General features: G+C 36.3%; 2 protein-coding genes and 1 long non-coding RNA gene across 3 annotated transcripts; all 3 read right to left on the bottom strand.

The window, feature by feature from the left end:
• Positions 1-637: 637 nt before the first annotated feature.
• On the bottom strand, positions 638-3,767 carry LOC135072965 (uncharacterized). Its single transcript, XR_010257544.1, has 2 exons — positions 2,994-3,767; positions 638-839 (listed from the first exon to the last, which is right to left on the bottom strand). It is a non-coding gene; the product is annotated as an uncharacterized LOC135072965 (long non-coding RNA).
• Positions 3,768-6,907: 3,140 nt separating this feature from the next.
• Positions 6,908-15,407, bottom strand: LOC135072964 (fatty acyl-CoA reductase 1-like). The gene is made up of 10 exons (XM_063966970.1): positions 15,288-15,407; positions 14,538-14,654; positions 14,066-14,188; positions 13,177-13,302; positions 12,620-12,761; positions 12,168-12,266; positions 11,386-11,578; positions 10,599-10,711; positions 9,143-9,281; positions 6,908-7,335 (listed from the first exon to the last, which is right to left on the bottom strand). The coding sequence occupies exons 1-10, from the start codon at positions 15,399-15,401 to the stop codon at positions 7,113-7,115; spliced, it is 1,389 nt and encodes a 462-aa protein (XP_063823040.1). The 5' UTR covers positions 15,402-15,407; the 3' UTR covers positions 6,908-7,112.
• A 3,093-nt stretch (positions 15,408-18,500) lies between these two features.
• Positions 18,501-21,853, bottom strand: LOC135072615 (lipase member I-like). The gene is made up of 7 exons (XM_063966612.1): positions 21,744-21,853; positions 21,546-21,621; positions 21,252-21,391; positions 20,449-20,688; positions 19,707-19,893; positions 19,113-19,262; positions 18,501-18,653 (listed from the first exon to the last, which is right to left on the bottom strand). The coding sequence occupies exons 1-7, from the start codon at positions 21,811-21,813 to the stop codon at positions 18,605-18,607; spliced, it is 912 nt and encodes a 303-aa protein (XP_063822682.1). The 5' UTR covers positions 21,814-21,853; the 3' UTR covers positions 18,501-18,604.
• Between the last annotated feature and the right edge of the window lie 3,703 nt (positions 21,854-25,556).

The following is a 25,556-nucleotide window of genomic DNA, read 5'->3' as shown; positions in this document are numbered from 1 at the left end:
CATTAAGACAGCTTAGGACTAAGCCTATGTTTGCATAGGTGGGCAAAAAATTTAAAATTGTTACGGCCTTTGCAACATACCGAAAAAAATATAATGGCCCCAAGATTTCAAAGTTTGGAGACCCCTGCTTTAGACGATTGTTAATCCATTTATTTCCTAAACATTCATCCGACTGAAATCAGTAAGAAACATTGTCAGGACCATAATCTTAGTCTTTCTGGTCTGCAGAAATCCTTGTGGGGTCTTTATTATCGAAACCTCTTCACAATAATTGCTTTTAAGAGCCATTTCACAAAAATATTCCGCGCGAATTTAGGTAAAAGCTGTCAACTCAACGTCAAAAGAGTAAAAAGAACGCTGAAATGGACAAAAAAATCTTGAGCCGTGACCGTATTAAGACTTGATTTAAGTTATTTTTTTTAAGGTAGAATGAGAAGAGAACTTGATTAATTAATTAAAATTTTTAATAGAGTTTATAAAGTCTTTTATATTTCGATTCATAATGAAACACGAATAGGTATAATATGTAAAATATATATTAAGTACAAAATAAAGACAGTCACATAGTGAAAAATAAATCTGCCCCCTTACAGCTCCATCATCGGACCCTGGATACGAATAATGAAACACTAATAGGTATAATATGTAAAATATATTAAGTACAAAATAAAGACAGTCACATAGTGAAAAAAAAATCTGCCCCCTTACAGCTCCATCATCGGACCCTGGATACGAAATATTCGTCAAGGCGAATCACACAAGCCCAAACTCCATAGGGTTCTATTGTTTTGTTACGGAGGTGGCCATTGCATCTCCTCCAGATCCATTATCAGACAGAGCTAAGAAATAAATAAATAAATAAATATTATTATAAGTAAACAAATAACTAAAATAATTCATCTTACTATCTTACTTTTTACTAGTCTTACTAATATTATAAATACAAAAGTTTGTGTGGATGTCTGGATGTTTGTTACACTTTCACGCAAAAACTACTGAACAGATTTTGATGAAACTTTACAGTACAGTACAGCAGTACTAGGCAGTCTGTGTTCAACTATCACTCGGGTCGGACGTTCCTATCGCAAGACCTTTGGTTCACTCAGTTCCGATACGACTCTAGTGCTGTGTGTAATTATTTTCGTGAATACACTGAGTTTATTAATTTCTACGAGTGGATTTCATTTTGCCTGAGACCTACGCCATGAACCCTGAACCAGAAGACCCTGTCGCCAGCGACAGCGACGCTCATCCATCCCTGGCGTCGACCAGAATAACAATGTATAGGCTATAATTTATGACGATCTGTGACAAACTAAATTTCAAGCGGGTGAAGCCGCGGGCAATACTACATATTTCATACTAGCTTTTTGCCCGCGACTTCTTCTGCGATGAAGTGGAAAATGGTTCTAATAGAATTAAAATATTCTAAGAAAATTAATTTTGTTAAATGATTATATTTTTTGATATAAAATCTACACATCATTATGTTTAAATATTTGAATACTTACAAAATTATAAGAACTTTCTAAAACAAATTAAAACACTACACCTGCCGCAGATTTCTTTGTAAACAATGTTTTTTTGTTTTTCCTTCAGGTGCTAAAATCACCAGGCTATTGTACTCTGGAGTATTCCACATACAACTGGTCGTCGGAGAAGCATAGATTTCCATTAAGTCTACTCCCACTTCCATATGGAACTCCGCTAAAACTCGTGAGGGCGCCAACACTTGCTTTCCATTAAGTCTACTCCCACTTCCATATGGAACTCCGCTAAAACTCGTGAGGGCGCCAACACTTGCTTTTGTATCGAAAATTAGTATGAGCTCTATGCAACCACACTATTTTAAACCGTGGTCCCTAAGCATGAGATGGGAAACTGCACTCTCTTGAATTCTCTTGAATTTGATGGTGTTAGGGGAATCCTAGGAATGAATACAGACTTTCCAATGGAATCTCCTCATCAATATTGCGAAATTGTGAGTTGCAATGCAATGTTACGTTTTCACTTGTTATTTTATTGTAATCTGACCTTGATTTTTCAAACACGTGTCAAAATAAAAAAAAAAAATTTAAATCAAAAGTACTAAGGAATATTTCATTGATATCAACTTAGAAACAAGCACAGATCACAGAAACTATAGGGAAATGTGACAAGGGACAAATTGGAACATATTGCTTGTGAAAGCAATGATGACAGTAGCGACGTCATTATGTAAACAATTTATATTGCTTGCATAGTACTAAAGATTATTCGAACGTTGAATACTGATACCGCAATGGATAATGAGCACATAATTTGATTTCTTTGTGTGTATGAATTGCTAATACGACACTGAGTTTCGAACTCAGCGCATTACTTAGCATCTCTCTATATTTCTATGGAACCAAGTTATCTCCAAAATAACATTCCACACCTTTTTAACCTAGTCAGGTAATAATTTTAATAAAATACGAAGCACGTCATCTATCAATAGGATATATGTATATTTTAGAAGTTAATAAATTATGCATAAAATATAAACACTTTAGAAGTTTAGTTAAATCGTAGAATTTTTGAAAAACAAGTACTAAAATCGTACTGAAAAAAAAAGTATTAATATGTTATCTAATTTATTTATTAAACGTCGAATTTTATCAAAGATTTTGGACTAAAGTTTTTGAAAATATTTTATAGCCTACATAGAAAAAAATTAGGATTCTGAATCGTGAAAGAAATTTTTTTCGGAGCCTATTGCCTCCAAACAAACAAACAAACAATTAAATCTTTCCTCTTTTATTAGTATAGATTTAACAACAAAACAAAACGCTTCTTTTTTCTTCTTCACGAAACAAAACTCAAAGCGGATAAATAAATAAACAAATCTTTGGACAATTTCACAGCGCCATCTAGTCCAAAAGTAGGCAACCAATATGCTTGTGTTAAGGGTGCTATCATAATGGATATACTTTTTTATAATTTATTAATTAAATTAAATACATGGTACCTACATATTATACATAGTTACACCCAGATCCGTCAAAGAAATTAAAATTCATCATTTCAATTTCTGCTCGGCCGGCCGACTCGAAACAGCCTCTCGGCATAGTATCAAATGTATTTGGTCGCCGTACAAATCACCGCTTTACGACACGAACGCACGTAAACGTCACGGCGGGAAAAATGACACAGGTCCTGCCTTGACGGGCGCTCGCGCCATACTAATCGATGTCGGCTTGCGCATTGTAATTTATACTGATATTCACATCAATATTTTGACAAAGTGGTTACTAATATTTAAACAATAACTGTAGAAATTAATTCTACAATGAATATTCTTTATTTTGGGATACTTTTATTGCAGTTATTGCTGTGTTTTTAAACCAAAAACCACGATCAAAATGTGACGTTAATCTTCAAATTTGCCAAATTATTTTTAGATTTTACTCAATAATGGTAATGAAATTCAAGAATCTATTTCATTAATGGACTACAAGAATATATGTCCGATGATTACTAAATATTTTTAAGCTTTTTATATGAGCATAAATAATAGATACAGGACTTTGAAAATGAGTCTGCGGCAATTTTTTCGTAAAATGGTTGTGGGAGATGGGGCACTGTGAATTAAGCAAAAGAGTTTTAGTAAATCCGTTTCATTAATGGTCAACAACAAGGATTGACCTATCTTTCGCAGTTATTAAATAATCTCTGGGTGTTGCTTAAGATAGTAATTCATGCTTCCAAAATCTTAGAAATTCGCACGAAAATGTAAAATGGCTCTTAAGTGTAAGACCAACAATATTTTGTTTCAATATTAGTTATGTAAACTTTAAATGACTAGGTAAAGTATATTATACTACTTCCTTGAACTTGTTACCTTATTAACATGACAATGGTGAGTATGACCTTATTGTGTGACTTTAATATGAGTTCGTTCGTTCGTTCGTTTCAGCCATATTACCATTATCCACTGTTGGACAAAGGCCTCCAAGGTTTTCCACAATGAACGGTCCTGCGCTGCCTGCATCCAGGCTCCTCCCGCGACCTTTACCAGATCGTCGGTCCACCTAGTATAATATGGGTTCAGGGAAGGTTATTATATCCCGATATATAAGTCCGTAAGAGATTTGAGTCTTGATAAGAAGATATCAGGGAGTCGCAGACTTCCAATCAGATTAAAAATGGCCTACAAAATCTTACTAAAAACATTGTTATACAAATTGATATTGTGCTGTGTGTACTATCCTTAAATAAATAAATAAATAAAAAGTAAGTAGGTACCTAGGTAAAAAGTAAATAGTACTTGATGAACTGGCAAAGGCTCAAGGCAGAGGCTTAAGTATGATATTTTCGACGTAGATTCTATAGTCTTATCATTACCCTTCTCTATAAAAAAGTACAGATTGAAATAAACGTTTTAAACACCGTGCATTTAATTTCGTACGCAGAGAAATTCGTGTTAAAAGGTGCTGGAGTAGACTGTATATTTCTGCGAGATAGGCCTGCTGGTGGTGATTAATATGCAAGAAGCTATTCAAGGAAAACTCCAAATAGGGCAAAAACAGTATATTTGCTCAAGACATAAAACTAGACCGCACAAGAGACAGTAAAAAAGCCACTTCAAAATCCAAAAACAATATTTAAAAAAAGTAAAAAAACCATAAACAATATCAAAAGAGGATTGCTGGCCAAAGTGCCAGCAACAATTCGTTTGATCAATTACCAGTAAAATGGTTTCTGGCATTATGAATATGAATAGAACTGGAGCAGATAGGATAGTACTATTATGTACAATTAGCTATGTGATAGTAACAGTTTAATTAATCTCGCTGGAAATTGCTCGTCTATGTATAGGTTTGCGGTGAGCTTTGGATCGCTTAACATCAAGCTTATGGATGTCGCAGTCTGAATAAAAATCCAGTTTGTTTAGAAATATCTAATTATACCAAAGTCTTTGATAATAAGGAATCATATTCATCATCATCAGATGATCACTGCCATTTTATTTTTAAGTGCAGAAGAATTTAGTTAAAAGATACCTGGATCCTAGCTTCTTATTCATATTCATTAGCAGTTATCATGTGCCTTTCAGCCTAGTGGTCTTCATTTAAGAGGATTAATCATATAAATATATTTTTCAGTCTATTTACTTGCTATTAGCGTAGTATTTATTATTATTCTGTGCTATTAGTAGGTATATTTCTATGTACTAAGTAGGTACTTTTAGGAGAATTCCTCTGAATTAAATGACAGTTGGTTGGTCTTCATTTACATAGACGTGAAGTTCCGGTCTAAACTGAAGAATTATTTTTTAGTTGGTAAGTAAGTACTTTTTTATCAGCTCTTCAAGCGCTTTCGTCCAGCTATGAAGTGAACAAGTGTCCAGCTATGATATGATGATGGTCTTTTAAAAATATCTAATTTCCTATAATCCTGCAGCGCCATAAAGGTTCCGCCAAACCAACGCGTGCAGCCTGCGTGCGCGATGTCAGGCACGATATCGATCTATTAGGCCTAGGATGCGCGCCGCGATAAGCGTTTATCACGCTATTTTATCGATTTTAATTGATAAGCCCATACATTTGTCATCTAAAATCATCGATAAGATATATCACGGCGCGCATCTTAGCCCGGCAGATCTCGTTTATGAATTTGTAGCGATGAGTTCACATCAACGCGTCCAGTCATTGGTCGCAGCGATCTATGCACGCACAGTGATTGCCATCGCCATCGCGGACGCGAGCTGCACGCGTTGATTTGGCCGGAGCTTAAGACGCAGACGTGTGCAGGCAAGTCTCACTAACTTCAGCACAGCGGAAACAAAGTTTTTGGGTAGCAAGGCAAATATTTACCAGGCAAGCAAGATTATGCCTGCAGCATCGTACAAACATAGGTAATAATTTATTAATACCTAACATGTTATCAAAATAATATGTTTTGGCAATTAGCTGGAAATGTTAACATATTTCATCATGTTGAAAGATTAGTTAATTTAATCAAAGATGCTGTTGCACAAATGGTTTTTATTTTACTTTTTTCTAACATTATGTATCCAATTTTATAAAAATAGGTAAACTCATAGAAAAACAAAATACTTCTTCATGTATCTAATTACAAAAACATCTAAAGTTCGAGTAGCAAACTAAAACTTGCATCACAATGCCAAAAAATATAAATATTTTTGTATATTTTAATAAAAATAATTTACTACGGGCATTTGGAAAAACGGTTTCCAATAACAAACACTCTATGTTGTAGATAATCAGATGTTAAAGCATGATAACGTGCATTTTTAATTGTTGAAATACAGGAATGTGTTGTTTTCCATCGAAATTATTTTTGCTTTTTGTTTGTTTTGCGAATTCATAGTAATGTTTCACTAGTTTATTTTACTTTGATCAAAAAGCTAGAGCGGCCTGAATTATTATAACAATGAAAAATGGTTTGTGTACGATATTACAGCAATTAAAAGTAAAATCCTATCCTACTTTTAATTATCCTCTAAAATAAAATAAAAACTAAAAATACTTCTCAATCCCAGTCCAATTGGTGTCCAAAATATCAAAAGAACCTATGTACATATAATACACTATGGGTTTACCTAGCTCACAGTGTGAAGCTATTCAAGTTTCAAGAAGAAGGTTCAAGAAGATTTTAAGTAGAAATATCTTGTAAAACACTATTTACTCACATTCACATTATTGAGTTGTAAACCCTTAGATTAGACCAATAAAGCCTACATAGATAAGTAGTAAGTGCACGAAAAGGGAGGCAACTTTTAGTGAATCATTTCTGTTCCACTTGAAACTTTGTTTTAATTAAATGTCTTTATAAGTAACAAATAATGACACCTTATTACGATAAAATTTAATGTTTATAAAAATCACTCACTTTCGAAAAAATCGCCTTAATTAAAAAAAAGTTTTGACAGTAATGACAAGATTTTATACCTCACTTTTCAAATTCAAATCTACACTACTATTAGGTTTGTTTGGTTGTAATTTATAGGCTCAAAAACTACTGGACCGTTTTTAATAATTCTTTCACCATTCGAAAGCTACATTATTCACGAGTAACATAGGCTAAATTTCACCTCTCCTCAATCAATATCAAACCTCAATACTATATTACATACTATAGTCGTAATTATTTGCGATGCCGCGCACAAAGTTTTGTAGATACGGCTCCCACTCAATTTCAGTGACATCAAAATTAAACGTTTGTCTGTCTGTGCCCTCCATCCTTCTGAGAAGTCCTCTGACGTTGCTATCCAGGAATATAAATTGGTGGTGCGTGAAGTACTCCAGGACAGAAGAGATTTTGCTGAGTTTGTCCAGGGTCTTCAGCATTCTAGAACAGTGGAAGATAATAATAATAAATACACTTCAATGTACAAGTAATAAGTAGGTACACTGTAACAAGAACAAAAAAGAAATACACAGAGACAGTACAATTTGGGTGGTCTTATCGCTTTAGCGTTCTCTTCCAGATAACCTATGGAGTTAGTTAGTTAGTGGACAACAGTGTTATAAAATATGTATGAATGGGAAGTCGGTGACGATATTAATAGAGTATACCTAAAATTGAATAACATGTTCTTAAATGAAATCATCATTTTTTTAAATGAGAAGTTCCGTCATTTTTTGACTTTTTTGGTTGACAGGAACAAGTAAGTACCTTGATATGGTGCCATGAAGTTTTTAATAAATGAATATGAGTAAGTAAGTACCTACTTAAGTTAAGCTAGATACATCCAATTCGGTTAGACTTTGGACTGTTTTAGGTTGGGTTGCACCATCTTACTTTAACTTTGACAAACGCCAAAAATCTGTCAAACTCCATACAAAAATACTGCTTATCGTTAAAGTTACCGTCGAAGTTAGGTGGTGCAACTCAGCTGCAGCGTTAAAGTCAAAAAGATAACGTGAGGTCATGACTCCAAGCTTCTTATCTAACAATTATTAAAGGTCTTATTCACAAAATTAATTATCCTAGATTAACAGGAGGTAAGAAGATAGATTACCGGTTGTAGGTAATGATTTGCGTTATCTTATAAGTCTTCTACTTCTTACACCTGGATAAATGGTTTTCAGTTAATTTCCATAAATGAAATTGAATGACTGAAAACTAGACAAAAACAGAGGGAGACATTTACTAAGGTTTGTGAAAATATAAGGGTCTACCTACACTAAATCTAAGGATGTCTTATTTATTATCTAACTTAAAATATTTACGTTGTCTGGATCCATTGGATTAATATTATTAGCATTGTACATTAGCTATTGTACTAACAGATGAACATAATATTAAATAAAAAAAACAAGGTAAGTAAGTTTGGTAATGTTTGCGTACCGTTGCAACAGAGTAAATACAAATGAGTAGGTCATCTTAATAGAAACGCACCGAGCGCGGTTTGTATGTGAGCGCACGCCAATACGTATGCGGCGCGCACGCACACACTGACAAAATTCGGGGCAAAAACCGCGCTCGGGCGTTTCTGTGAAGATGACCTACTCATTTGTATTTACTCTGGTTGCAAATACGTCCCAGTGTAATGAGTATGCTCGGCAAATATCTCATCACCTTGTTTTGTTCAGACAGACAGCTGCACAATATTAAGTAGTACATTAAAATTTGGTATTAGTAATATCTTAAACCATTGTTTTTTTGGGTCGTGATTCTTCTGAAAACAGCTTTTTCAAGTTTTCCAGTGACTTGTCCCACTTTTAGCTTGGCCCACGGGCCAAGTCACCAGAATGAATTTTTAAATATTGTTTATTCCAGTAACTGGACCCACTCTAAGATTTCGTTGATTTGGTGTTTAATAGGCTCGTGGGCCAAGCTAAAAGTGGACCAAGTCACTGAAAGACTCGCTTTTTGAACCTCTATGATTTGCAGCGGGTGACCTTTAAGAAAATAATCAGGTAGGTATTATTGTAAAGCCTGGTCCGTGAGCACGTAGAATCCCGTCCAATAACCCCAAGCTGCCCACCCTTGTCGCTCGCATGTAATTATGTTGCTGTCGCGCTCGCACACTCACTGCGGGCGCGCGTCGCACAGTCGCGACAGCAATATAATTACGCGCGAGCGATAAGGATGGGTAGCTTGGAGTCATTGGATGGGATTCTACGTGCTCACGGACCAGGCTTTAACTTACATTGGAGTCCGTCCAGTGAGCCAGAAGAAGCCGTCTATTATAGCTGCCGGTATTGTGTGGTAGGTGAAGTACAACAATTTGTAGATAAAGTAATTCTTTTTCATAATAAATCGTGGGGTAAATATGGACATGGTGCGAGCTGAAACATCCAAATATGTATGACATGTGTTTCAATAACTCTGACAATAATAGTAATAGTGCTAATAATAGTATTAAAAGAAATAAATCAATTTAAGTCCTATATTCGCAACGGATTAATTATCATCGATAGCTAGAAGTTCTTAAATCTTTTTGTATCAGGGTGACTATCCAAATTTTTAGGAGCGACTCAGAATCAGTAACTTAATCGATTTTTTTATATTTAATTATTTTTATCCGCTGGGCACACGCATTGAGTTATAATGTACTACCTACGTACTATTACTTCAATGGGCACACGTGGCTAATTTGCTTCATTCATAGAATACGTACACACAGTTAACTGTGAAGCTTAACAGACAGCCTTAACCTTTAAAAATCAAGATATTGGCACACGAATTAGATTTTCAATTTATTTTTTTCGCGAAAAGTTGTATTGTTAATTGTTCTATAGAGCTTATTAAAAAAAATTGGATACTGATTGCAAAATCACCCTGTATTACACGACTAATATAATATAGAGATGTTACAGGAAATGTATGAAATCCGTCATTGTATACAATTCCTAAAATCACTCGGAAATGTGTGATGTACATTATATTAGACACATTTCCTACGAAATTTACACATTTCCTAGGAAATTTACACATTTCCTAAACAGCAATCGGAAATGTAATAAAAGATTACAATGAATACACGTGCACATACGGTGCGAGGGGAGGGTATTGCATCATCCGATTACGCGGGGTCTCTATCGAATCGCCAAATTTTTTGTACGCCTAATTGTCTATGGCACACAAATTTTAAGAATAATTTTTTTTTATCCGAAACTTAAATAGCGCTCGGCGGCCGCTATCGCGGCAGTTGTGTATGTGTAAGGTCGCAAGTCTAACCTAACCTAACCGAGACTTTGTTATCCAGCTACAGGAGTACTAAAACCTTTATGCCAATAATAGTTTAATAAAAGAAATGTTAAAATTAGGGATTTCCAATACTTCAGCGTAATATGCGTGATGCCGAAGGAAAGGTATGCCAACAAATATTTTATTTTGCCGCTTAGTTTTATACATTTCCTAATATAATATTGGAATTCTATAAAATTCCTAGGAAAAGTATACATTTCCTAGGATATGTGCGTATTAAAAAATCTCTGAAGCAATATTTTATACATTTCCTAAATAGCTTCGGAATTGTATACATTTCCTAGGAATAGTATACAATTCCTAGAATTCATACATTTCCTGTAACAGAGACATTATTATTCATGTACCTACTAATGATGATCACTGTACTAGTAAATGTATACCACTATACCTACTTCCAAAATATTTCCTGTATTTTATGCAAGTTTTAACTACGGTGATCACGTCTATTGGGTTCCGTAGGCTTGAACAACAGTTATATACCTTGACTCCTTTGTTGCCCATTAACCTGAAAAAAATATGTAAAACTAGCTTTTGCCCGCGGCTTCACCCGCGTGAAATTTAGTTTGTCATATATCGTCATATATTATAGCTTGTGTTATAATACTGTAGGTAAAGTTTCATCAAAATCCGTTTAGTAGTTTTTGCGTGAAAGAGTACCAAACATCCAGACATCCAAACTTTCGGATTTATAATATTAGTAGGAAGTACGATGCTCTTTCGATTCTATCTCGAAAATATGTACATTCTGTCCTCCTCCCAAATAAAAACTTGAATTTAGGCTTGATTTTAAACGCCTTTTGAAATGCCTTATCTAATTCAGCAGCTAATGTTTGCACGCCTATCGCTTTTTATTGAGCAAGAGTGCCTGACTAGGAGTTTATTAGGCACACATTTTTAAATTAAGTATGAGTTTCTTTGTGTTTGGATTAAATTAATTTTAAACAAGAAATAGTAGCATTATTCTTTGTGGTAAATATTTTTCAATATATGTTAGGTGTTGCAATTCACGAAGGCGACTATGAGCTTTACATGTGTGGTGGCTCGCTACTGTTCGTTTTTCAAAAACTTTGGTAGACATTATACACTGTCGTTATAATTATGCATGTACATTGTACACATACAAATAAAGCTCACTCGCCTTTGTGAGTTGCAAGAACTAGCAAAAAAGCACGACGATACCGTCTTTCATTGGATTCCCATGCTGCTGCAATGATGAGGTTCGCAACGTGGTCTACAGGTATAAGGTCGCAGACAACTGTACCGTCCCCATGCCACCGCAAGAGGAGCCCCTTGCATGCTGCTCCTACTACCCTAGGGAATCCGTGCGAACCGCTCAACCATCCCGGTATGGGTTCCCGAATCGAAGACACAACTGAAAGAAAATTGTTTTCACACTCTAGAAAAACTCTTCTTGTATTGCAATGGCAAAGTTACAAGTTGCAACATGGTCGTTAACTGCGCACCTGGCAGCCGTGACGACACATCGAGGTTCTGCTACGGAACGGACGGTGCGGTTGAATGCGAGGGAGAGTCGAAATTCCAGCGAGGTGCGCAGTTAGGCTAGTTTTAGTGTTACGCGGAGCGTCCGGTGCGGACCCGCTCCGCCCGGCCAATATGTATGAACTTGTAGGGAACGTTTTAGAGTAATGCGGTCCGGAGGAACCGCTCCGCTCCCTAGCAGTTCATACAGATCGGCCGTGCGGAGCGATCCGCACTGACAGTCCGCGTGACACTAAAACCAGCCTTAGCTCGATAGGGTTGTAACAATTTGTCATTTGTCATTACTTCCGTTGAAGTGCTTTATTAAAGTGACTCAATTTGTTTCTGTGTAACAATTTTGATAAATCCTGCAAAACGTGCTAATATTTAGTCTACAGTGTTTTTAGGTGGTCTTTTTGTATAACGTTTGCCTTTTGTGAAATTTGGAATAAATAAATTAAAAAAAAAATAAAAGTAGGTACTTATCGAAGGCCGAACAATGGCTGCTGATTCATTAAATTCTTTTTCAACTACTACTTCTGCAAGAGCTTTTGAATAGGTATACGTATTTGGTCTTTTATCTGAAATTAAAAAAGAATCAAATGTTTTTAATGGGTTAATCAAAATGTTGTTGATAATTAAATGTAGTTCGAGCCTTTTCTTGTGATGCGGATTTCGGTACGCGTGCGTGCAAAATCACGCTGCTGGTTGCACGCAGGACAAAGATTTCGTATTGTGCCCGCAGCCAATCCGCGTTCCGCGTGCGTGTAACCCGCGTAATAGGAAGAACGAGTATGAAATAATTAAAGAATATGCGGGCAGTCCGCATGCGGTTGAATCCGCACGTGTGCCGAAATCCGCATCACAAGAAAAAAGGCAAGCAACTTATACAAGATTCTATGATCAGGCGGAAAAACCAAAATGGAATAATTACCTAAAAAAATATCCGTTATTCGTGTATTTTCTGTATCCAGCGTATCATAAATAGTTTCCAAAGGTACTCCAGTGTTGTACACTTTTTCATCGATTATTTGTTCATTTACATTACTGTATGCGCTAGAGACATAGATGAAAATCTGTAAAAAAGAAACATTTTTTATAAGTAACTGAAACTTTCTAACCTACGAGTAAATTATCACGCTAACTTTTTGAAATTATATTTTCCCTACTACGTAGGAAGGTACTCCTACTGAATATTCACAAGATTCTTAGGGCTGTTTTAGTGATTTCCACCTGGCATGATTCCTATCTCTTCTTGAAACTCATCGGAATTTCAGCAAATTGTGGACGTAAAGAAAGTTGTTCATCTCGTAAGAGCACGATCTTCATACAGTCACTGTCATACAGTTAGTAAATCTTAGGTTGTCAGTCAGTAACGGAGTGACTCGTTTGGAACAAATTACATCATCCGTGACGTGGTCTCCCCTCGAACTCTTTTATTAATTTCTTAATAATACAATAGAAAAAAATATAAGAAAAGGATCAACTTACGGGATTACGCCGCATTTTTTTGCAAATCGCTATGAGCTGTTCAGTGGGTTTGGTATTTATATTGACTGCTGCAGTCAAGCTCATTTTAAATAACAATTTTGCAGCTACATGAAAAACGATGGATACCTAATAAAAAATAGAAAATAATTAAGAAAATTCTTATTCTTTTGAGAGTCATAAGTGGGTTTAATTTGTAGATTTTCGTCTTTAGGGACTGTCCCATTTGGCAACATTATCACTAATTAGTAAAATGTAAATTAAATTAACAAACAAATTGAAACCGACTCCAAAAAAAAATTCACAAAAAAGTAGAAATAATTTTTTTATTAACACCATGATTGATATTTTTGGAGCCGGGAATACAAAGAAACATACAGTCGAACATAGAACCTCCTTCTTTTTTAAGTCGGTTAATGAGGCACTTAGGTATTCCGGTGGCCATTCAGTTGGCCTTGTTTTTGAGATTGATGATTATTGGCGACTATATTAATTCTTCGTCTTCTTGTCGTGTCGACAACAAACCCAAACAGGCTGACTGTCAGCCCAAAACTCCGCTTCAAGAGTGGCGTTGTTAGTAGCATTTATTAAATCTTCCTGCGTGCAGTTGTTTGGACACGCAGGGCACGAAATCATGTGCTTTATCGACTGGGGAACACAACAACACTTGCACTCTAAGTCTGAGTCATCCAAGAATCCCAACTTGAACATTTAATAATGTCCTTACTACGGCCGACCTGCGTGCGAAGTCTATTTAAAGACTTCCAGGTAAGCCAGGGGAGCTCATGTCCAGGCGGAGGACTCTCAGACATAGGAACATAAGGGCAGGGAAGATCAGCTATCTCACGCCATAACCTGCATAACTTATTAATTTATTGTCTAATGTATGTACCTCCTCTAGAAGCGTTTTCATGTCGCTGTCGCTGATACCAAGATTTTTATCTTCCAAATTCCCACATATCGGTATAATTTTTTTCATCAACTCTGGGTTTGTATTTTTCACTCTATGAAAAGCCTGAAATTATAAATTGTTAAGCTTGACGCTTCTAATTTAATATTCTTCAAACAGGTCTTGATTGTCTCATATTATGACGCCTACAAGCATTTTTAAGTTCACTTGAGGTGCAAGTTTGCTGAACCAAATGGTGTAAATAGTAAACATAATAATAAAATACCTATTTTATTTAAAGTTAAGTTTTAGTGTATTGATGACCTATAGACGTGTGTAGTGTGTACTGTGTACCGACGTCTAGAACTTGGCCTTATTCTACTTAATTAAAGATAGTACCGATGATAGCAAATCTAATTAATATTTTTTGTTAATTGTATTAAAAATTAATTAATAATTGGAATATCTAACTTACCTTCGAATTCAAATAATTTAAAATCCTCGCTTCAATGGTCAGGTCTTCTGTCTGCTTTATCAAAATGTAAATATTATTTATTCCTTTGCAAGAGAACAGCAGTTTCTCGACTAAAACCTTAAACATCAACAATATTTACGTTACGTAGGTATTAAAAGTAATTATTAATTAACGGGAGCTAGGTAATTATTTGTAAATACGGAAAATAATTGGAAAATGGCCGGCACTGTTTTGTTACAATAGGCTAGATGACACAATTATTTCAATTATTTGTCCGTCAGACAGATAATTTTAGACTCGTATTTTTTATTTTCTTTCATAATTAAATAATAACAGTCCTACATCTAGTTGAAATGTTGCGTGACGTCACTTGAGTAGGTTTTTTACTCAAAAGATCAACTGAATTGAACACTGTAATGATTCGATTGTGGAAAAAATGAAAATATACATGTCCAATATTTTTTTATTATCTCTCTGATGGACTAAATAGAATTTAGATTTCATACCCAGTCATCATACCATTCAATTAAAGTTGTTGCAATTCACGAAGTCGAGTGAGCTGTACATGTGTGGTGGCTTTCTATTGTTCGTTTTTCAAAAGTTTTGATAGATATTACACTATCGTTATGTACATGTAGGTACGTGTACAAGTACACACACAAGTAAAGCTCACTCGCCTTCGTGAGTTGCAAGAACTGTAACGATTTATTATTGACACATACATACAGGACTATCTTACTAGGTACATACCGTCCCCAGAAATCCTGTAGCTCCAGTAACAAAAACAGATTTTCCAGAGTAAAAATTCACAATTGGTGAATTATAAGTAAATTGTTCATCAGTTTCCATGGTATTTGCTGACATTTTTCTAGACTGTGAAGATGTGAGATGCTATCTGGGTTTATATAAAGCTGTTTCAATACAAAGTAAATGCTATTCATTTAATATCTCCCCAGTAAAGATGTGTTCACATTAATTTATTGACTAGCTTTTGGCGGTCTTCACCCGCGTGAAATTTACACACAGTCACAGATCGGCATAAATTATAGCCTAAGATATGTTAATCTGAGTTACAAACAATAATACTGTAAAGTTTCAACAAAATCCGTTCAGTAGTTTTTGCGTGAAAGAGTAACAAACATCCAGATATCCAAACTTTCGCATTTATAATATTAGTAGGATATAGTAGGACTAGCGGCCGCCGGCGACTTCGTACGCATAGACCCCATTTTACCCCCATAGGGGTGGAGTTTCGTAAAATCCGGTCTTGGCGGATGTTTACACTCTCTAAGGAACCAGTTTAAATATCAAGTTTTTAGGTGTTATAGTTTCTGAGATTTCATGATTAATCAGGAAAATTAAGCAATTTTCCTGATTAATCATGAAATGAAAGTTTTGAAGCCCAAACTTTCAGGAATTTTATGATCGCAACGAAATGGCTGACGGTTCAGCCGCCATCTTGTTTTTTGATATTCTATGAATGAGGTTCTAAAGAAGACTAAGTATACGAAACATAATATTCAAAATAAAAATCTGAAAAACAATTGCGCTTCGGGAAGTTACTACTTACTCCCTAAACACACCCTTTTAAACCCATTTTCAATCCATGATGGCGGCGCGGCAATTTTGTTTTTCCACTTGTTTGTCACTTTATTTTTACCACTTTGCAACCTCAATCAACCCCTGAAAAAATACGGATGAAAAATGTCCATACCTCAGGCACTGACTTAGAAGTAGGTACTAGACATAGAAAATTCGCATTTTAAAGTTGGTATAAATAAGGTCACCTCCAAAAGACAGACGAAATTTTAATAGGGCGTCTAATTATATTAGAAAAATTGGACCCTAGCATTAAAACAAAAAAAAATAGGCTAGTTTCTGTTTTTACTTTTCCTAACAAACTAAATGTAATATTTTTAAGGGCATCCTGTTTATCGGCCCTATCTGTCATTTTCACATTATTTACATAAGCTGCGTCCTTGTACACGGATGCACTGTCTGGCACGATCGATGTCATGCCTCCGGACCGCTCTGACCACTTCGGGTTCACTCGACATAACATCAAAAAATCTCGAAAACTAGCATTCTAAAAATATGGTTGTATTTTCTAAACGAATTAATTTAAGATGTTTTATTTGTCCCTTAAATATCGTCTGTCTTTTGGAGGTTCGTTCGTTCGTTTCAGCCGAAAGACGTCCACTGCTGGACAAAGGCCTCCCCCAAGGATTTCCACAAAGACCGGTCCTGCGCCGCTTGCATCCAGGTACTTCCCGCGACCTTTACCAGATCGTCGGTCCACCTAGTGGGAGGCCTGCCCACGCTACGTCTTCCAGCTCGTGGTCGCCACTCAAGAACTTTCCTGCCCCAGCGGCCATCAGCTCTTCGAGCTATGTGCCCCGCCCACTGCCACTTGATTTTAGCGATTCTGCGGGCTATGTCAGTCACTCTGGTTCTCCTACGGATCTCCTCATTTCTGATTCGATCACGCAGGGAAACTCCGAGCATAGCACGCTCCATCGCTCTTTGGGTGACCTTGAGCCTTCTTTTGAGGCCCATAGTAAGCGACCACGTCTCAGAGCCATACACCATCACTGGCAACACACACTGGTCAAATACTTTTGGAGGTGATCTTATATAAAGCAAAGCTGCAAAGTGAAGACGCAGCCTAAGGTTCGCGTCTTCCATAAATTCAAACATCAATCACTAAGATTTACTACTGCCAGCAGAATGCCTATCCCTAGTACAGACGCCAGCACAGCAGTACATTTTACATTGCAAAATCGCACCTATTTGAACTATTAATAGATGCGATTGGGTGAGTTTCATTTTCTGTTGTCCGTATTGTATACCTACATTGTGTATACTATGTGGCCATAAATTAACTGTTTTCTTTAAGGTGCTGTTTCATAGTCAAAGAATTTTGTTTTCCTGCTATACACGTATCATTTAGAGACAAGAAAAGATACTTTAAGTTTTGTTAATGATGGATAAAGAATATTTATTTTCTCAAAAGAATTAGGACGTCACACTGACACCGGAGGTAGATGGGCCTAAGACGCATCTTTAAATATTAGGTATGTCCATTTTAAAAATACTTTCAAATGGTCATTATCTCAAAACTCATGAAACATTCCTAAAAATCGGTCATAACTCAAAAGTCATCAAACTTTTTACGGGCATTTCAGACTTGTTCGATGCGTCCATGGACCCATTTACGTCCAGTGTCAGTGTAACATGCAAATTGGTCATCCTAGTCATTATTGATTTTAAACTTTCTCGTTTCATTTCAACTACAATAAAAAGATACGGATCTTAAATAATATAACTTATTCATAAGACCCGTCTCTTTCTATTTTAGTTATCCTGTGTAATCATGTAAGAAGCTTTCAGAGTTACACCTACATAATCTTTGAAGGGGGCAGGAGTGTAGTTTTCCTTGCCAATGGTTCGGTGACCAGATAAGAGGTATTAAAGACTGAAGCCTCTGTAAGTGAGTAAACACACGGGATTAGACAATAAATACAACTGATATCAACTAGGCTTCGCGAAAGGATCGTGAATTCACACACTTAAGTATTCTCTTGCGGGAAATATAATAAGATAGAGCCTTCGATTCAGAATCGTGATTAACTAAATACCGATGGTACCTAGTTTGATAAGTCCTCAGATAAATCGGTAACTTTACAACTTGTATTTTCATTGGTGCTTTTGGCTCTTCCTGATTACAGACCCCTGCCCTGCTCTCATTTAAAGTATTTACGAGTTATACTTACTTAAATGCGTTAGAGGCAATCTAATTTTATTCAAAGCGTTATAAGTTCTAATATGACAATAGTCATCAATATTTTGTAGAAATGAAAGAAATATTTTGATAATTATATTATTGCGGTTTACTCAGATTCATATTTTTTATCGATAAATGACTCCTAGAATAACTGGTAGGGTTGTAATTAAAACAAGACATAATTATAAAAAATGTTTAATTCATACACCAATTAGGTAAGTATACTCTTATTTGCTGCGTTGCAGTCAGAGATGTGAAGCAACTGGCAATCGTATATTCTTGCTTAGACAAATGGGTAATATCTTTTAGTGTTGGCACGATAGATGCCGTTCCTGAAACAAGAGTTGAAATAACTTTAATAAAAGTATAATTGTTTACTAAAAATTACTTCAACATAACATTAGTTAAGTTTATAATTGATGCAGGATGCTGAAAGTCAAGCATAGATTCTGCCCTGCAATTGATTATACAATAGCTGTATTTATCATAAACTTGAAAGGTGTAGATCCTTGGAATTAGTTTGAAATTGGATTTGAACTGAACATTTAAAAAATATCATTGTAGTTTGTTCTTCTTTAGTCTCGACCATCTTACGAAAATAAAGGCGACGAAAGACTGACGCTGACATTGCTGATCGAAGTTTACTGGTTCGCACCCCAATGTCCTCAAGGCTATTGTGTCGAACCCACTCCTTACAAAGCATATACTTACTTGTGCTTGTGTTTAGCTTAGCTGCAGGGTAATGGCAAATTGTTATATTCTATTTCAAAGTAAAACATTTAACAAATTACCCTCGTTTCTGGAGCGTATTGGTTCCCACTGCAAGTGTCACTCCCCGGCAGAGGTTCAAGGTGTTTTGCAGCGTGGAGCTGCATAGGCGGCCTTCGATATTGTTGTCCATGCTTGCCGCCATAATTTCGTATCCTCGGTTGTGGCTGCACCTGTGCGGATTTAGAGGACTCAGTTCATGAGTTCTTTTTGGCAGGACTCAAGTATTTTTACAAAATACTCCAAATTTTGAAGGACTTGAGCTTTATGTTTTATTTATAAGACTCGAGTCTTCAAAAATAGCTCAAATTTTATTAATTATGATTCTAAGACTCAATTTTCTTACAACAGGTGATTCCATTGTGGGTGCAACATTTTGACGCATTTAAGGCTCTTTAACGATAAAACAAAAATATTTTTTAATGAAATTGATCTTGGAAGAGATACATTTAGTTAGTTACATTTATTTCGGAATTGTCGTAAACAAAATTAAAATGAACATGGTAAAATGTGATTCTTTCAGGATTGATTTTATTGAAGGTGGTATTTGTTTTGTCGTCAATGAGCTTTAAATGCCTATGTGTTGCACCCGCGATAGTGGAATCACCCAACACTACCTGTGGGTCAGACAGCCGGGCTGGTTGCCCCCGCCGTTGACGAAGAAGTCCGCGTCTCCCAAAGCTGTGCCGATGCCGATCGGTGACAAGCCACTGCCATCAGTGTGGATAACTTCTACATAAATCGCGTCACTTTTTGATAAGCGCGGGCTGTTTGTACCCCAGCCTGATCCAGAAGGGTCGAGACCTGAAAAATAAGCAATTAGGTAGTTGACACCCTAAAATTTCAAGACCTGGCCCTGAAAATCAAGTTGGTTTTCAATTTACTGTAAAATTAGTTTTAGTGGCGTTGAAATGTAAACACCTTAGGTCTTAATTGAATAGTGTCAGAGCTAATTATTTTAGTTATTGCTTGTGTTATTTACAAAAGCTAATTCATAACTCACTTGGATTTAGAATTGAACTTTAAATGTCACTTTTGGAATGGAGTTGTAAGCACTAAGAGTGCTTCTTACTCTATGTTACACTAGCTTTTGCCCGCGGCTTCACCCGCGAGAAATTTAGTTTATCACAGATCGTCATAAATTATAGCCTACCTATATGTTATTCTGGGTTATAAACAATAATTTTGTAAAGTTTCATCAAAATCCGTTCAGTAGTTTTTGCGTGAAAGAGTAAAAAACATCCAGACATTCTGACATCCAGACATCCAAACTTTCGCATTTATAATATTAGGTATAGTAGGATAGTAGGATATTTGTAGGATAATCATACTTCACACAAACTTCATGAGTAGTTTTACCTGTTATTCTGGCGACCTCTCCTCCAAAAGGACGAGCAGCCATGCCACAAATATGCGCGCCAAGTCCAAACCCAATCAGATGGAGGTTACCGAAAGGCAGGCTGCTTAAATTCATGACGATAAAACTGTATAGGTACTCGGCGACACTTGGCACAGCGATGTAGGCAGCATTGTAATTATAACTGGCATAAGTAGACCAGTCTACTACAACGACGTTTACGTCGTTATGTTCGAGGATTTCTGAAAATAGATAACATTTATCGTTTGAGTTGTAACGAATGGGTCACTACCCTGATGTCAGACTTGATGTCTGATGCAGACCTATAACGTTAGAATCAGTAAAATCCTGTCCAAACTAGGCACAGTTGCATCTAGAAATCGAACGCACAATCTCTGGACTGGAGTCAAGAGACTTCACCTCTGCACGATTGACAAGATATAAAAACCTTTCCAAATGAAATATACTGGTTACATTATGTATTTCATATCCTAATCATGATTACTTTTTACAGCATAGCTATCATCATCATCATTCCAGCCACGACGGGACGTCCACTGCTTTACATAGGCCTCCCCCAATGATTTCCACACTGCCTGGTTGGTAGCGGCTTGCACTTAGCGCCTTCCTGCTACCTTTATGAGGTCGTCGGTCCACCTTATGGGACGTAACGTAGCAATATAGTTATGCCAATCTTTAAAGTAATAAATGTCCCCAACAATCTTTTTTAATAAGGTATTTTTGATTGAGGCATGCAAATTCACGCGGTCGACAGAAACTAAGGCAAATTATATCAATATTTTACCGTATTTTACAAGGTCATTGAATTCGTCTGTGCGGCTGCCTTCGTGGTCGTGGACGAGAATCACGGTTAGCCGGCCGGCTTCAAATCCTGAGGTGGCAGATAGTAAGCCGGACACTAGTACACCTGTAAGTCTGTTGTTCCTGAAAATTTTCAAATCCAATTTAAAAAAAAAGAGATAATATTGTCTAACAATGCAAAGACCTCTGCTCGGCAGTTCCAAAGCTAACATTATCATGTGCTGTATAATATTAGAGGTAAATACTAAAATAAACTAGAACTTGACGAGAATCATACTTTGTATACAGGGTGTACGTGTTGCTAGCACCAGCATTTCGGGCGAGAGCGTCCAGTGGAGTCGCTTCAATGAATGCTGAAAAGATATTAATTTTTAAAATAAGTAAACATAATAATGTATATAGTATAAATTAGGCGAAATTGCTATATGAAAACGTGTGATTTGTTTAAAGCCCATATAGTTCAGTAATAACTTACCCAAAACGGCAAAGAAGCACAGAAATTCCTTAAACATCTTTGTTCGTTGTTCCAACACGGAATAAAACATTCGAGAATAAAATGCTTATTTATAAAACATATCAATTTAGATAATCAATGCGTAGATAATAATCACATTTTAATTACCTCAAAGTGTAATATATGATCAAATTGATTTGGTTTTATCTAATAGTTAAAATTATGTTTTGGCTAAATAAGGGCCATCCCCTTATCTTGAAAATCAGTGCGAAAATGGCAATTGTTTTTTTGTGGAATCACATTTTAACTATCTCAAAGTGTACTATAATATGATCAAATTGAATTGGTTTTATCTAATAGCTAAAATTATGTTTTGGCAAAAAATAAGGGCCACCCCCTTATCTTGAAAATCAGTGCGAAAATGACATTTGTCTTTTTGTGGAATCACATTTTAATTATCTCAAAGTGTACTATATGATCAAATTGATTTGGTTTTATCTAATAGCTAAAATTATGTTTTGGCAAAATAAGGGCCACCCCCTTATCTTGAAAATCAGTGCGAAAATGACAATTGTTTTTTGTGAAGTTGAAAATTAAAATAACCTTTAAGGTCTTAATCTTAAGCTCGAGTGCAGACCACGTCTTGGAAAGGGTTCCAAGACATGGTCTGAAAATAAATAACTTAGGTAGGGACCTAAGTTATTTATTTTCATTAGACCTACCTACCTATTTGTGTTGGGGGAGGCCTATGTTCAGCAGTGGACGTCCTGTGGCTGAAATGACGATGATGAAGATTAGTTAATTGCCTAGCGGGTATCTACATAATAATAAATATACTATTGTAAACCTTTAAAAACGAGGCTGTAAATTCACAGCACTGGTACATACCTATTCATCATCATCATTACCAAGTCATTTAGTATCCACTGCAGGAACTCCCTTTCTGATTTCGTTCGTTCGTTTCAGCCGAAAGACGTCCACTGCTGGACAAAGGCCTCCCCCAAGGTTTTTCACAAAGACCGGTCCTGCAGCACCCGCATCCAGGCATCTCCCTTTCTAATTTACCAGAGACAAATGAAGGATTTAGCCTAAAGCCAGTAACTTGTAAAACTTTATTGATGCTTCTATTACACGTCACAGCCCATGCACAGTGCGAGGTTTGTCGTGTATTCGAGTCCCAGAGGCGTCGTCTGTCAGTTCCAGCGATAAGGGTCTCAATATTAGGTATGTATGTTCGACTGGGCTGAACATCTGTCAATCTTTGAGTTTGGTTAGGATCTTGTGAGCGGCTCGGTGTCAAGCCGACATTTCATAGATAATAGACAAAATAGGTAGTACATAAGTACATACATCATTATTGTAAGCACAAATTCATTCATACGTTAAATGATGGTAAAAGGTTTGATAAGAGACTAAAAACTGACGACTGACAGCACATCAAGGCACACTAGTTGACTAAGGTTAAATGATTTTCTCAGTTATGTATTGTATGCGAAAACATATTGGTGTAAAGCTTCGCGACTTCGTACGCGTGGATCCCGTTTTACCCCCTTAGGGGTGGAGTTTCGTAAAATCCGTTCTTAGTGAACCCCCATGGAATATTTGAGACTCCTAGCACTTGTAGTTTCTGAGATTTCGTGATGAGTGTGTCAGTCAATTAGTGACTTTTCGCTTTTATAGATATAGATAGATAGAAGATACTTGGTTAATAAATCCTAATAAAGTCAATAAATAAACATAACTGTGGACCGTATTCTAAAATACAACAATACCCCAACGATGTCGGTGTCGGATTGGCCGAATCGAGATCCCAAGAACGCAGGTTCGAACCCCGCCGCCGCAGGACTATTGTGGTGAACCCACCCGTAACTTATGCATATCTGCTTTTCATGTCGAATGTAGCTCATGCCTCATCGTATCCTTTTTAGCCTAGCCGCAGACTACAGACTTTATGTCGGCCGACGGTTCATCATCATCATTTCATAGGACGTACACTGCTGAACATAAGCCTCCCCCAATGCATTCCATGTTGATCGATTGGTAGCAGCCTGCGTCCAGCGCTTCCCTGCTACCTTTACGATGTCGTCGGCCCACCTAGTGGGTTGCTGCGTTTTCGGGTACGCGGCCTCCATTCCAGAACCTTGCTGCCCCGGTTAGGTCGGGCTATTAGTACCTATGGACATGTATGAAAGTGCGCACAATTGGTATCGGAGGATTCTTCGTACAAATTAGAATTGGGTCCATTCGGCCGACTAAAAGTCTGCAGTATGCCCGAGTCTTACAGTATTGTCAATCCTAAAAAATATATGACTGAGATTAGTGCCACAGCCAGACCTGAGACTTGCCTTGAGTACAGATTCAGTGTCGTTTCATAACAAGCTTAAGTTATTTAAGGCGAAGGGTTTGTAGGTCAATAGTTTGGTTGACGCATACAGTAAGAAAGTTGGCAGGAGCTCTCGGAGGTTCGTCCAAGAGGGTTAACTTATGCGCCCTCTCGCAGCCGACCCCGTATTACTTGGCAATGGAATTATACGATACGCAATATTTCGGTCAAATAAGACTAAGTATCATTTACTTTAAGACAATTCATTTTGTTGACTTAAAAAGAACTCGTATCGTACAATTTTAAATAACAAACAAAGAACCTTTTCCTTGTTTGAAGTCGGTTAAAAATAGTTTAGGTCAATCTTATAATTGCACTCAAGAATAATGGACAGTCCTAAAAAATAAATAAAATTAAAACCTTTAGTCCAAGGAATAGCACAGTACCAACCAACATCAAAAAGTACGAATGAGCAATACCTATTGATAAAAAGAGAGTGCATTACAGTAACTTTTATTATTTATCTAGATCGCCGATCGGTTTGATTCATTTGCGATTAACCTAATTCCTTATCAAATTAATGTTTTCGAAATAATGAACATAAGTACATTTGCTTCGATAAACCGTTAAGATAAATTAATTCAAGTGTAGTATTGTTTACACAGGGGAATTCCTCAAGAAAGGTTTAAAAATAGTGTTTATCTATTAATAAAATTCATTATCATAAAATCGAATGATTTTAATATCCAGTCGTGTCATGTCACTTTGATTTTGTCATGATACTCGTAATTATGTAGTTTATTAAATAAGTGATTCGCCTTTAAAATAATTATTAACCGACTTAAAACAGGAGGAGGTTCAGAAGTACACCCTGGGTGATTCCTTTGTCCAACAATGGACGTCATTCGAACGAACGAGGTGATCGAAGCGCCTAATATCTTCTTACTTCCCCAACAGTTTTCTGACATGAGGATTGAATTCATTGAGCGATTTGTGAATTTGTCTTGTGTCTATTTGCTGCTTAAATATAATATAAAATAAATAAGTGAATTTGTACTCTTTCAGAAAAATAAATATCAAAAACCATAAAACCTCAACCTTGGCTTTTATCGTCAAAACCTAAACAAAAGTAATGATAAAAGGTTACAAAGATAAGCATTTTTGCGATGCACTAATTAAAAGCATTATATTCCATTAAACACTGATATGTGTTATCTGAAAGCTGTTATTAACAAACAAGTACCTATAGCCAACGATAACCACTAAGTTTTGATATTTTTCCTTAAAAATACGCAGTTGGCTTCGAATTTGTAGGGAATTATATGTATTTTCAGGAAATATAAATAGATAGAAAAACTTCATTCATATAAATAAAGATTTAAAATTGTAATTTTCTCACCAAACAACAAATAAGTGACAACACTTTTATGTCACCTCTGCATTGAACCCCGAATTAACGTGCCCTCAGTGGCGAAAAAACGCAAGTTCATCGCCATAAACCAAAGAAGAAG

This window comes from Ostrinia nubilalis, chromosome 6, assembly GCF_963855985.1.
Source record: "Ostrinia nubilalis chromosome 6, ilOstNubi1.1, whole genome shotgun sequence".
Classification (NCBI taxonomy): Eukaryota; Metazoa; Arthropoda; class Insecta; order Lepidoptera; family Crambidae; genus Ostrinia; species Ostrinia nubilalis.
Note: the sequence above shows the minus strand (reverse complement) of the source record. Positions and strands in the feature narration are given on the sequence as shown.

What these genes read in the sequence shown, in the direction of transcription:
- LOC135072615 (XM_063966612.1), bottom strand. Translation starts at nt 21,813, where the DNA reads ATGTTTTATTCCGTGTTGGAACAACGAACAAAGATGTTTAAGGAATTT. An exon ending in ACGTACACCCTGTATACAAA is followed by an intron (nt 21,392 to 21,545) that starts GTATGATTCTCG and finishes GAAAATTTTCAG; the next exon opens with GAACAACAGACTTACAGGTG. An exon ending in CCCGGCTGTCTGACCCACAG is followed by an intron (nt 19,263 to 19,706) that starts GTAGTGTTGGGT and finishes AAATCCGCACAG; the next exon opens with GTGCAGCCACAACCGAGGAT.
- LOC135072964 (XM_063966970.1), bottom strand. Translation starts at nt 15,401, where the DNA reads ATGTCAGCAAATACCATGGAAACTGATGAACAATTTACTTATAATTCA. An exon ending in CTACAGGATTTCTGGGGACG is followed by an intron (nt 14,655 to 15,287) that starts GTATGTACCTAG and finishes TTGATGTTTAAG; the next exon opens with GTTTTAGTCGAGAAACTGCT. An exon ending in TAAATTATTTGAATTCGAAG is followed by an intron (nt 14,189 to 14,537) that starts GTAAGTTAGATA and finishes TTATAATTTCAG; the next exon opens with GCTTTTCATAGAGTGAAAAA.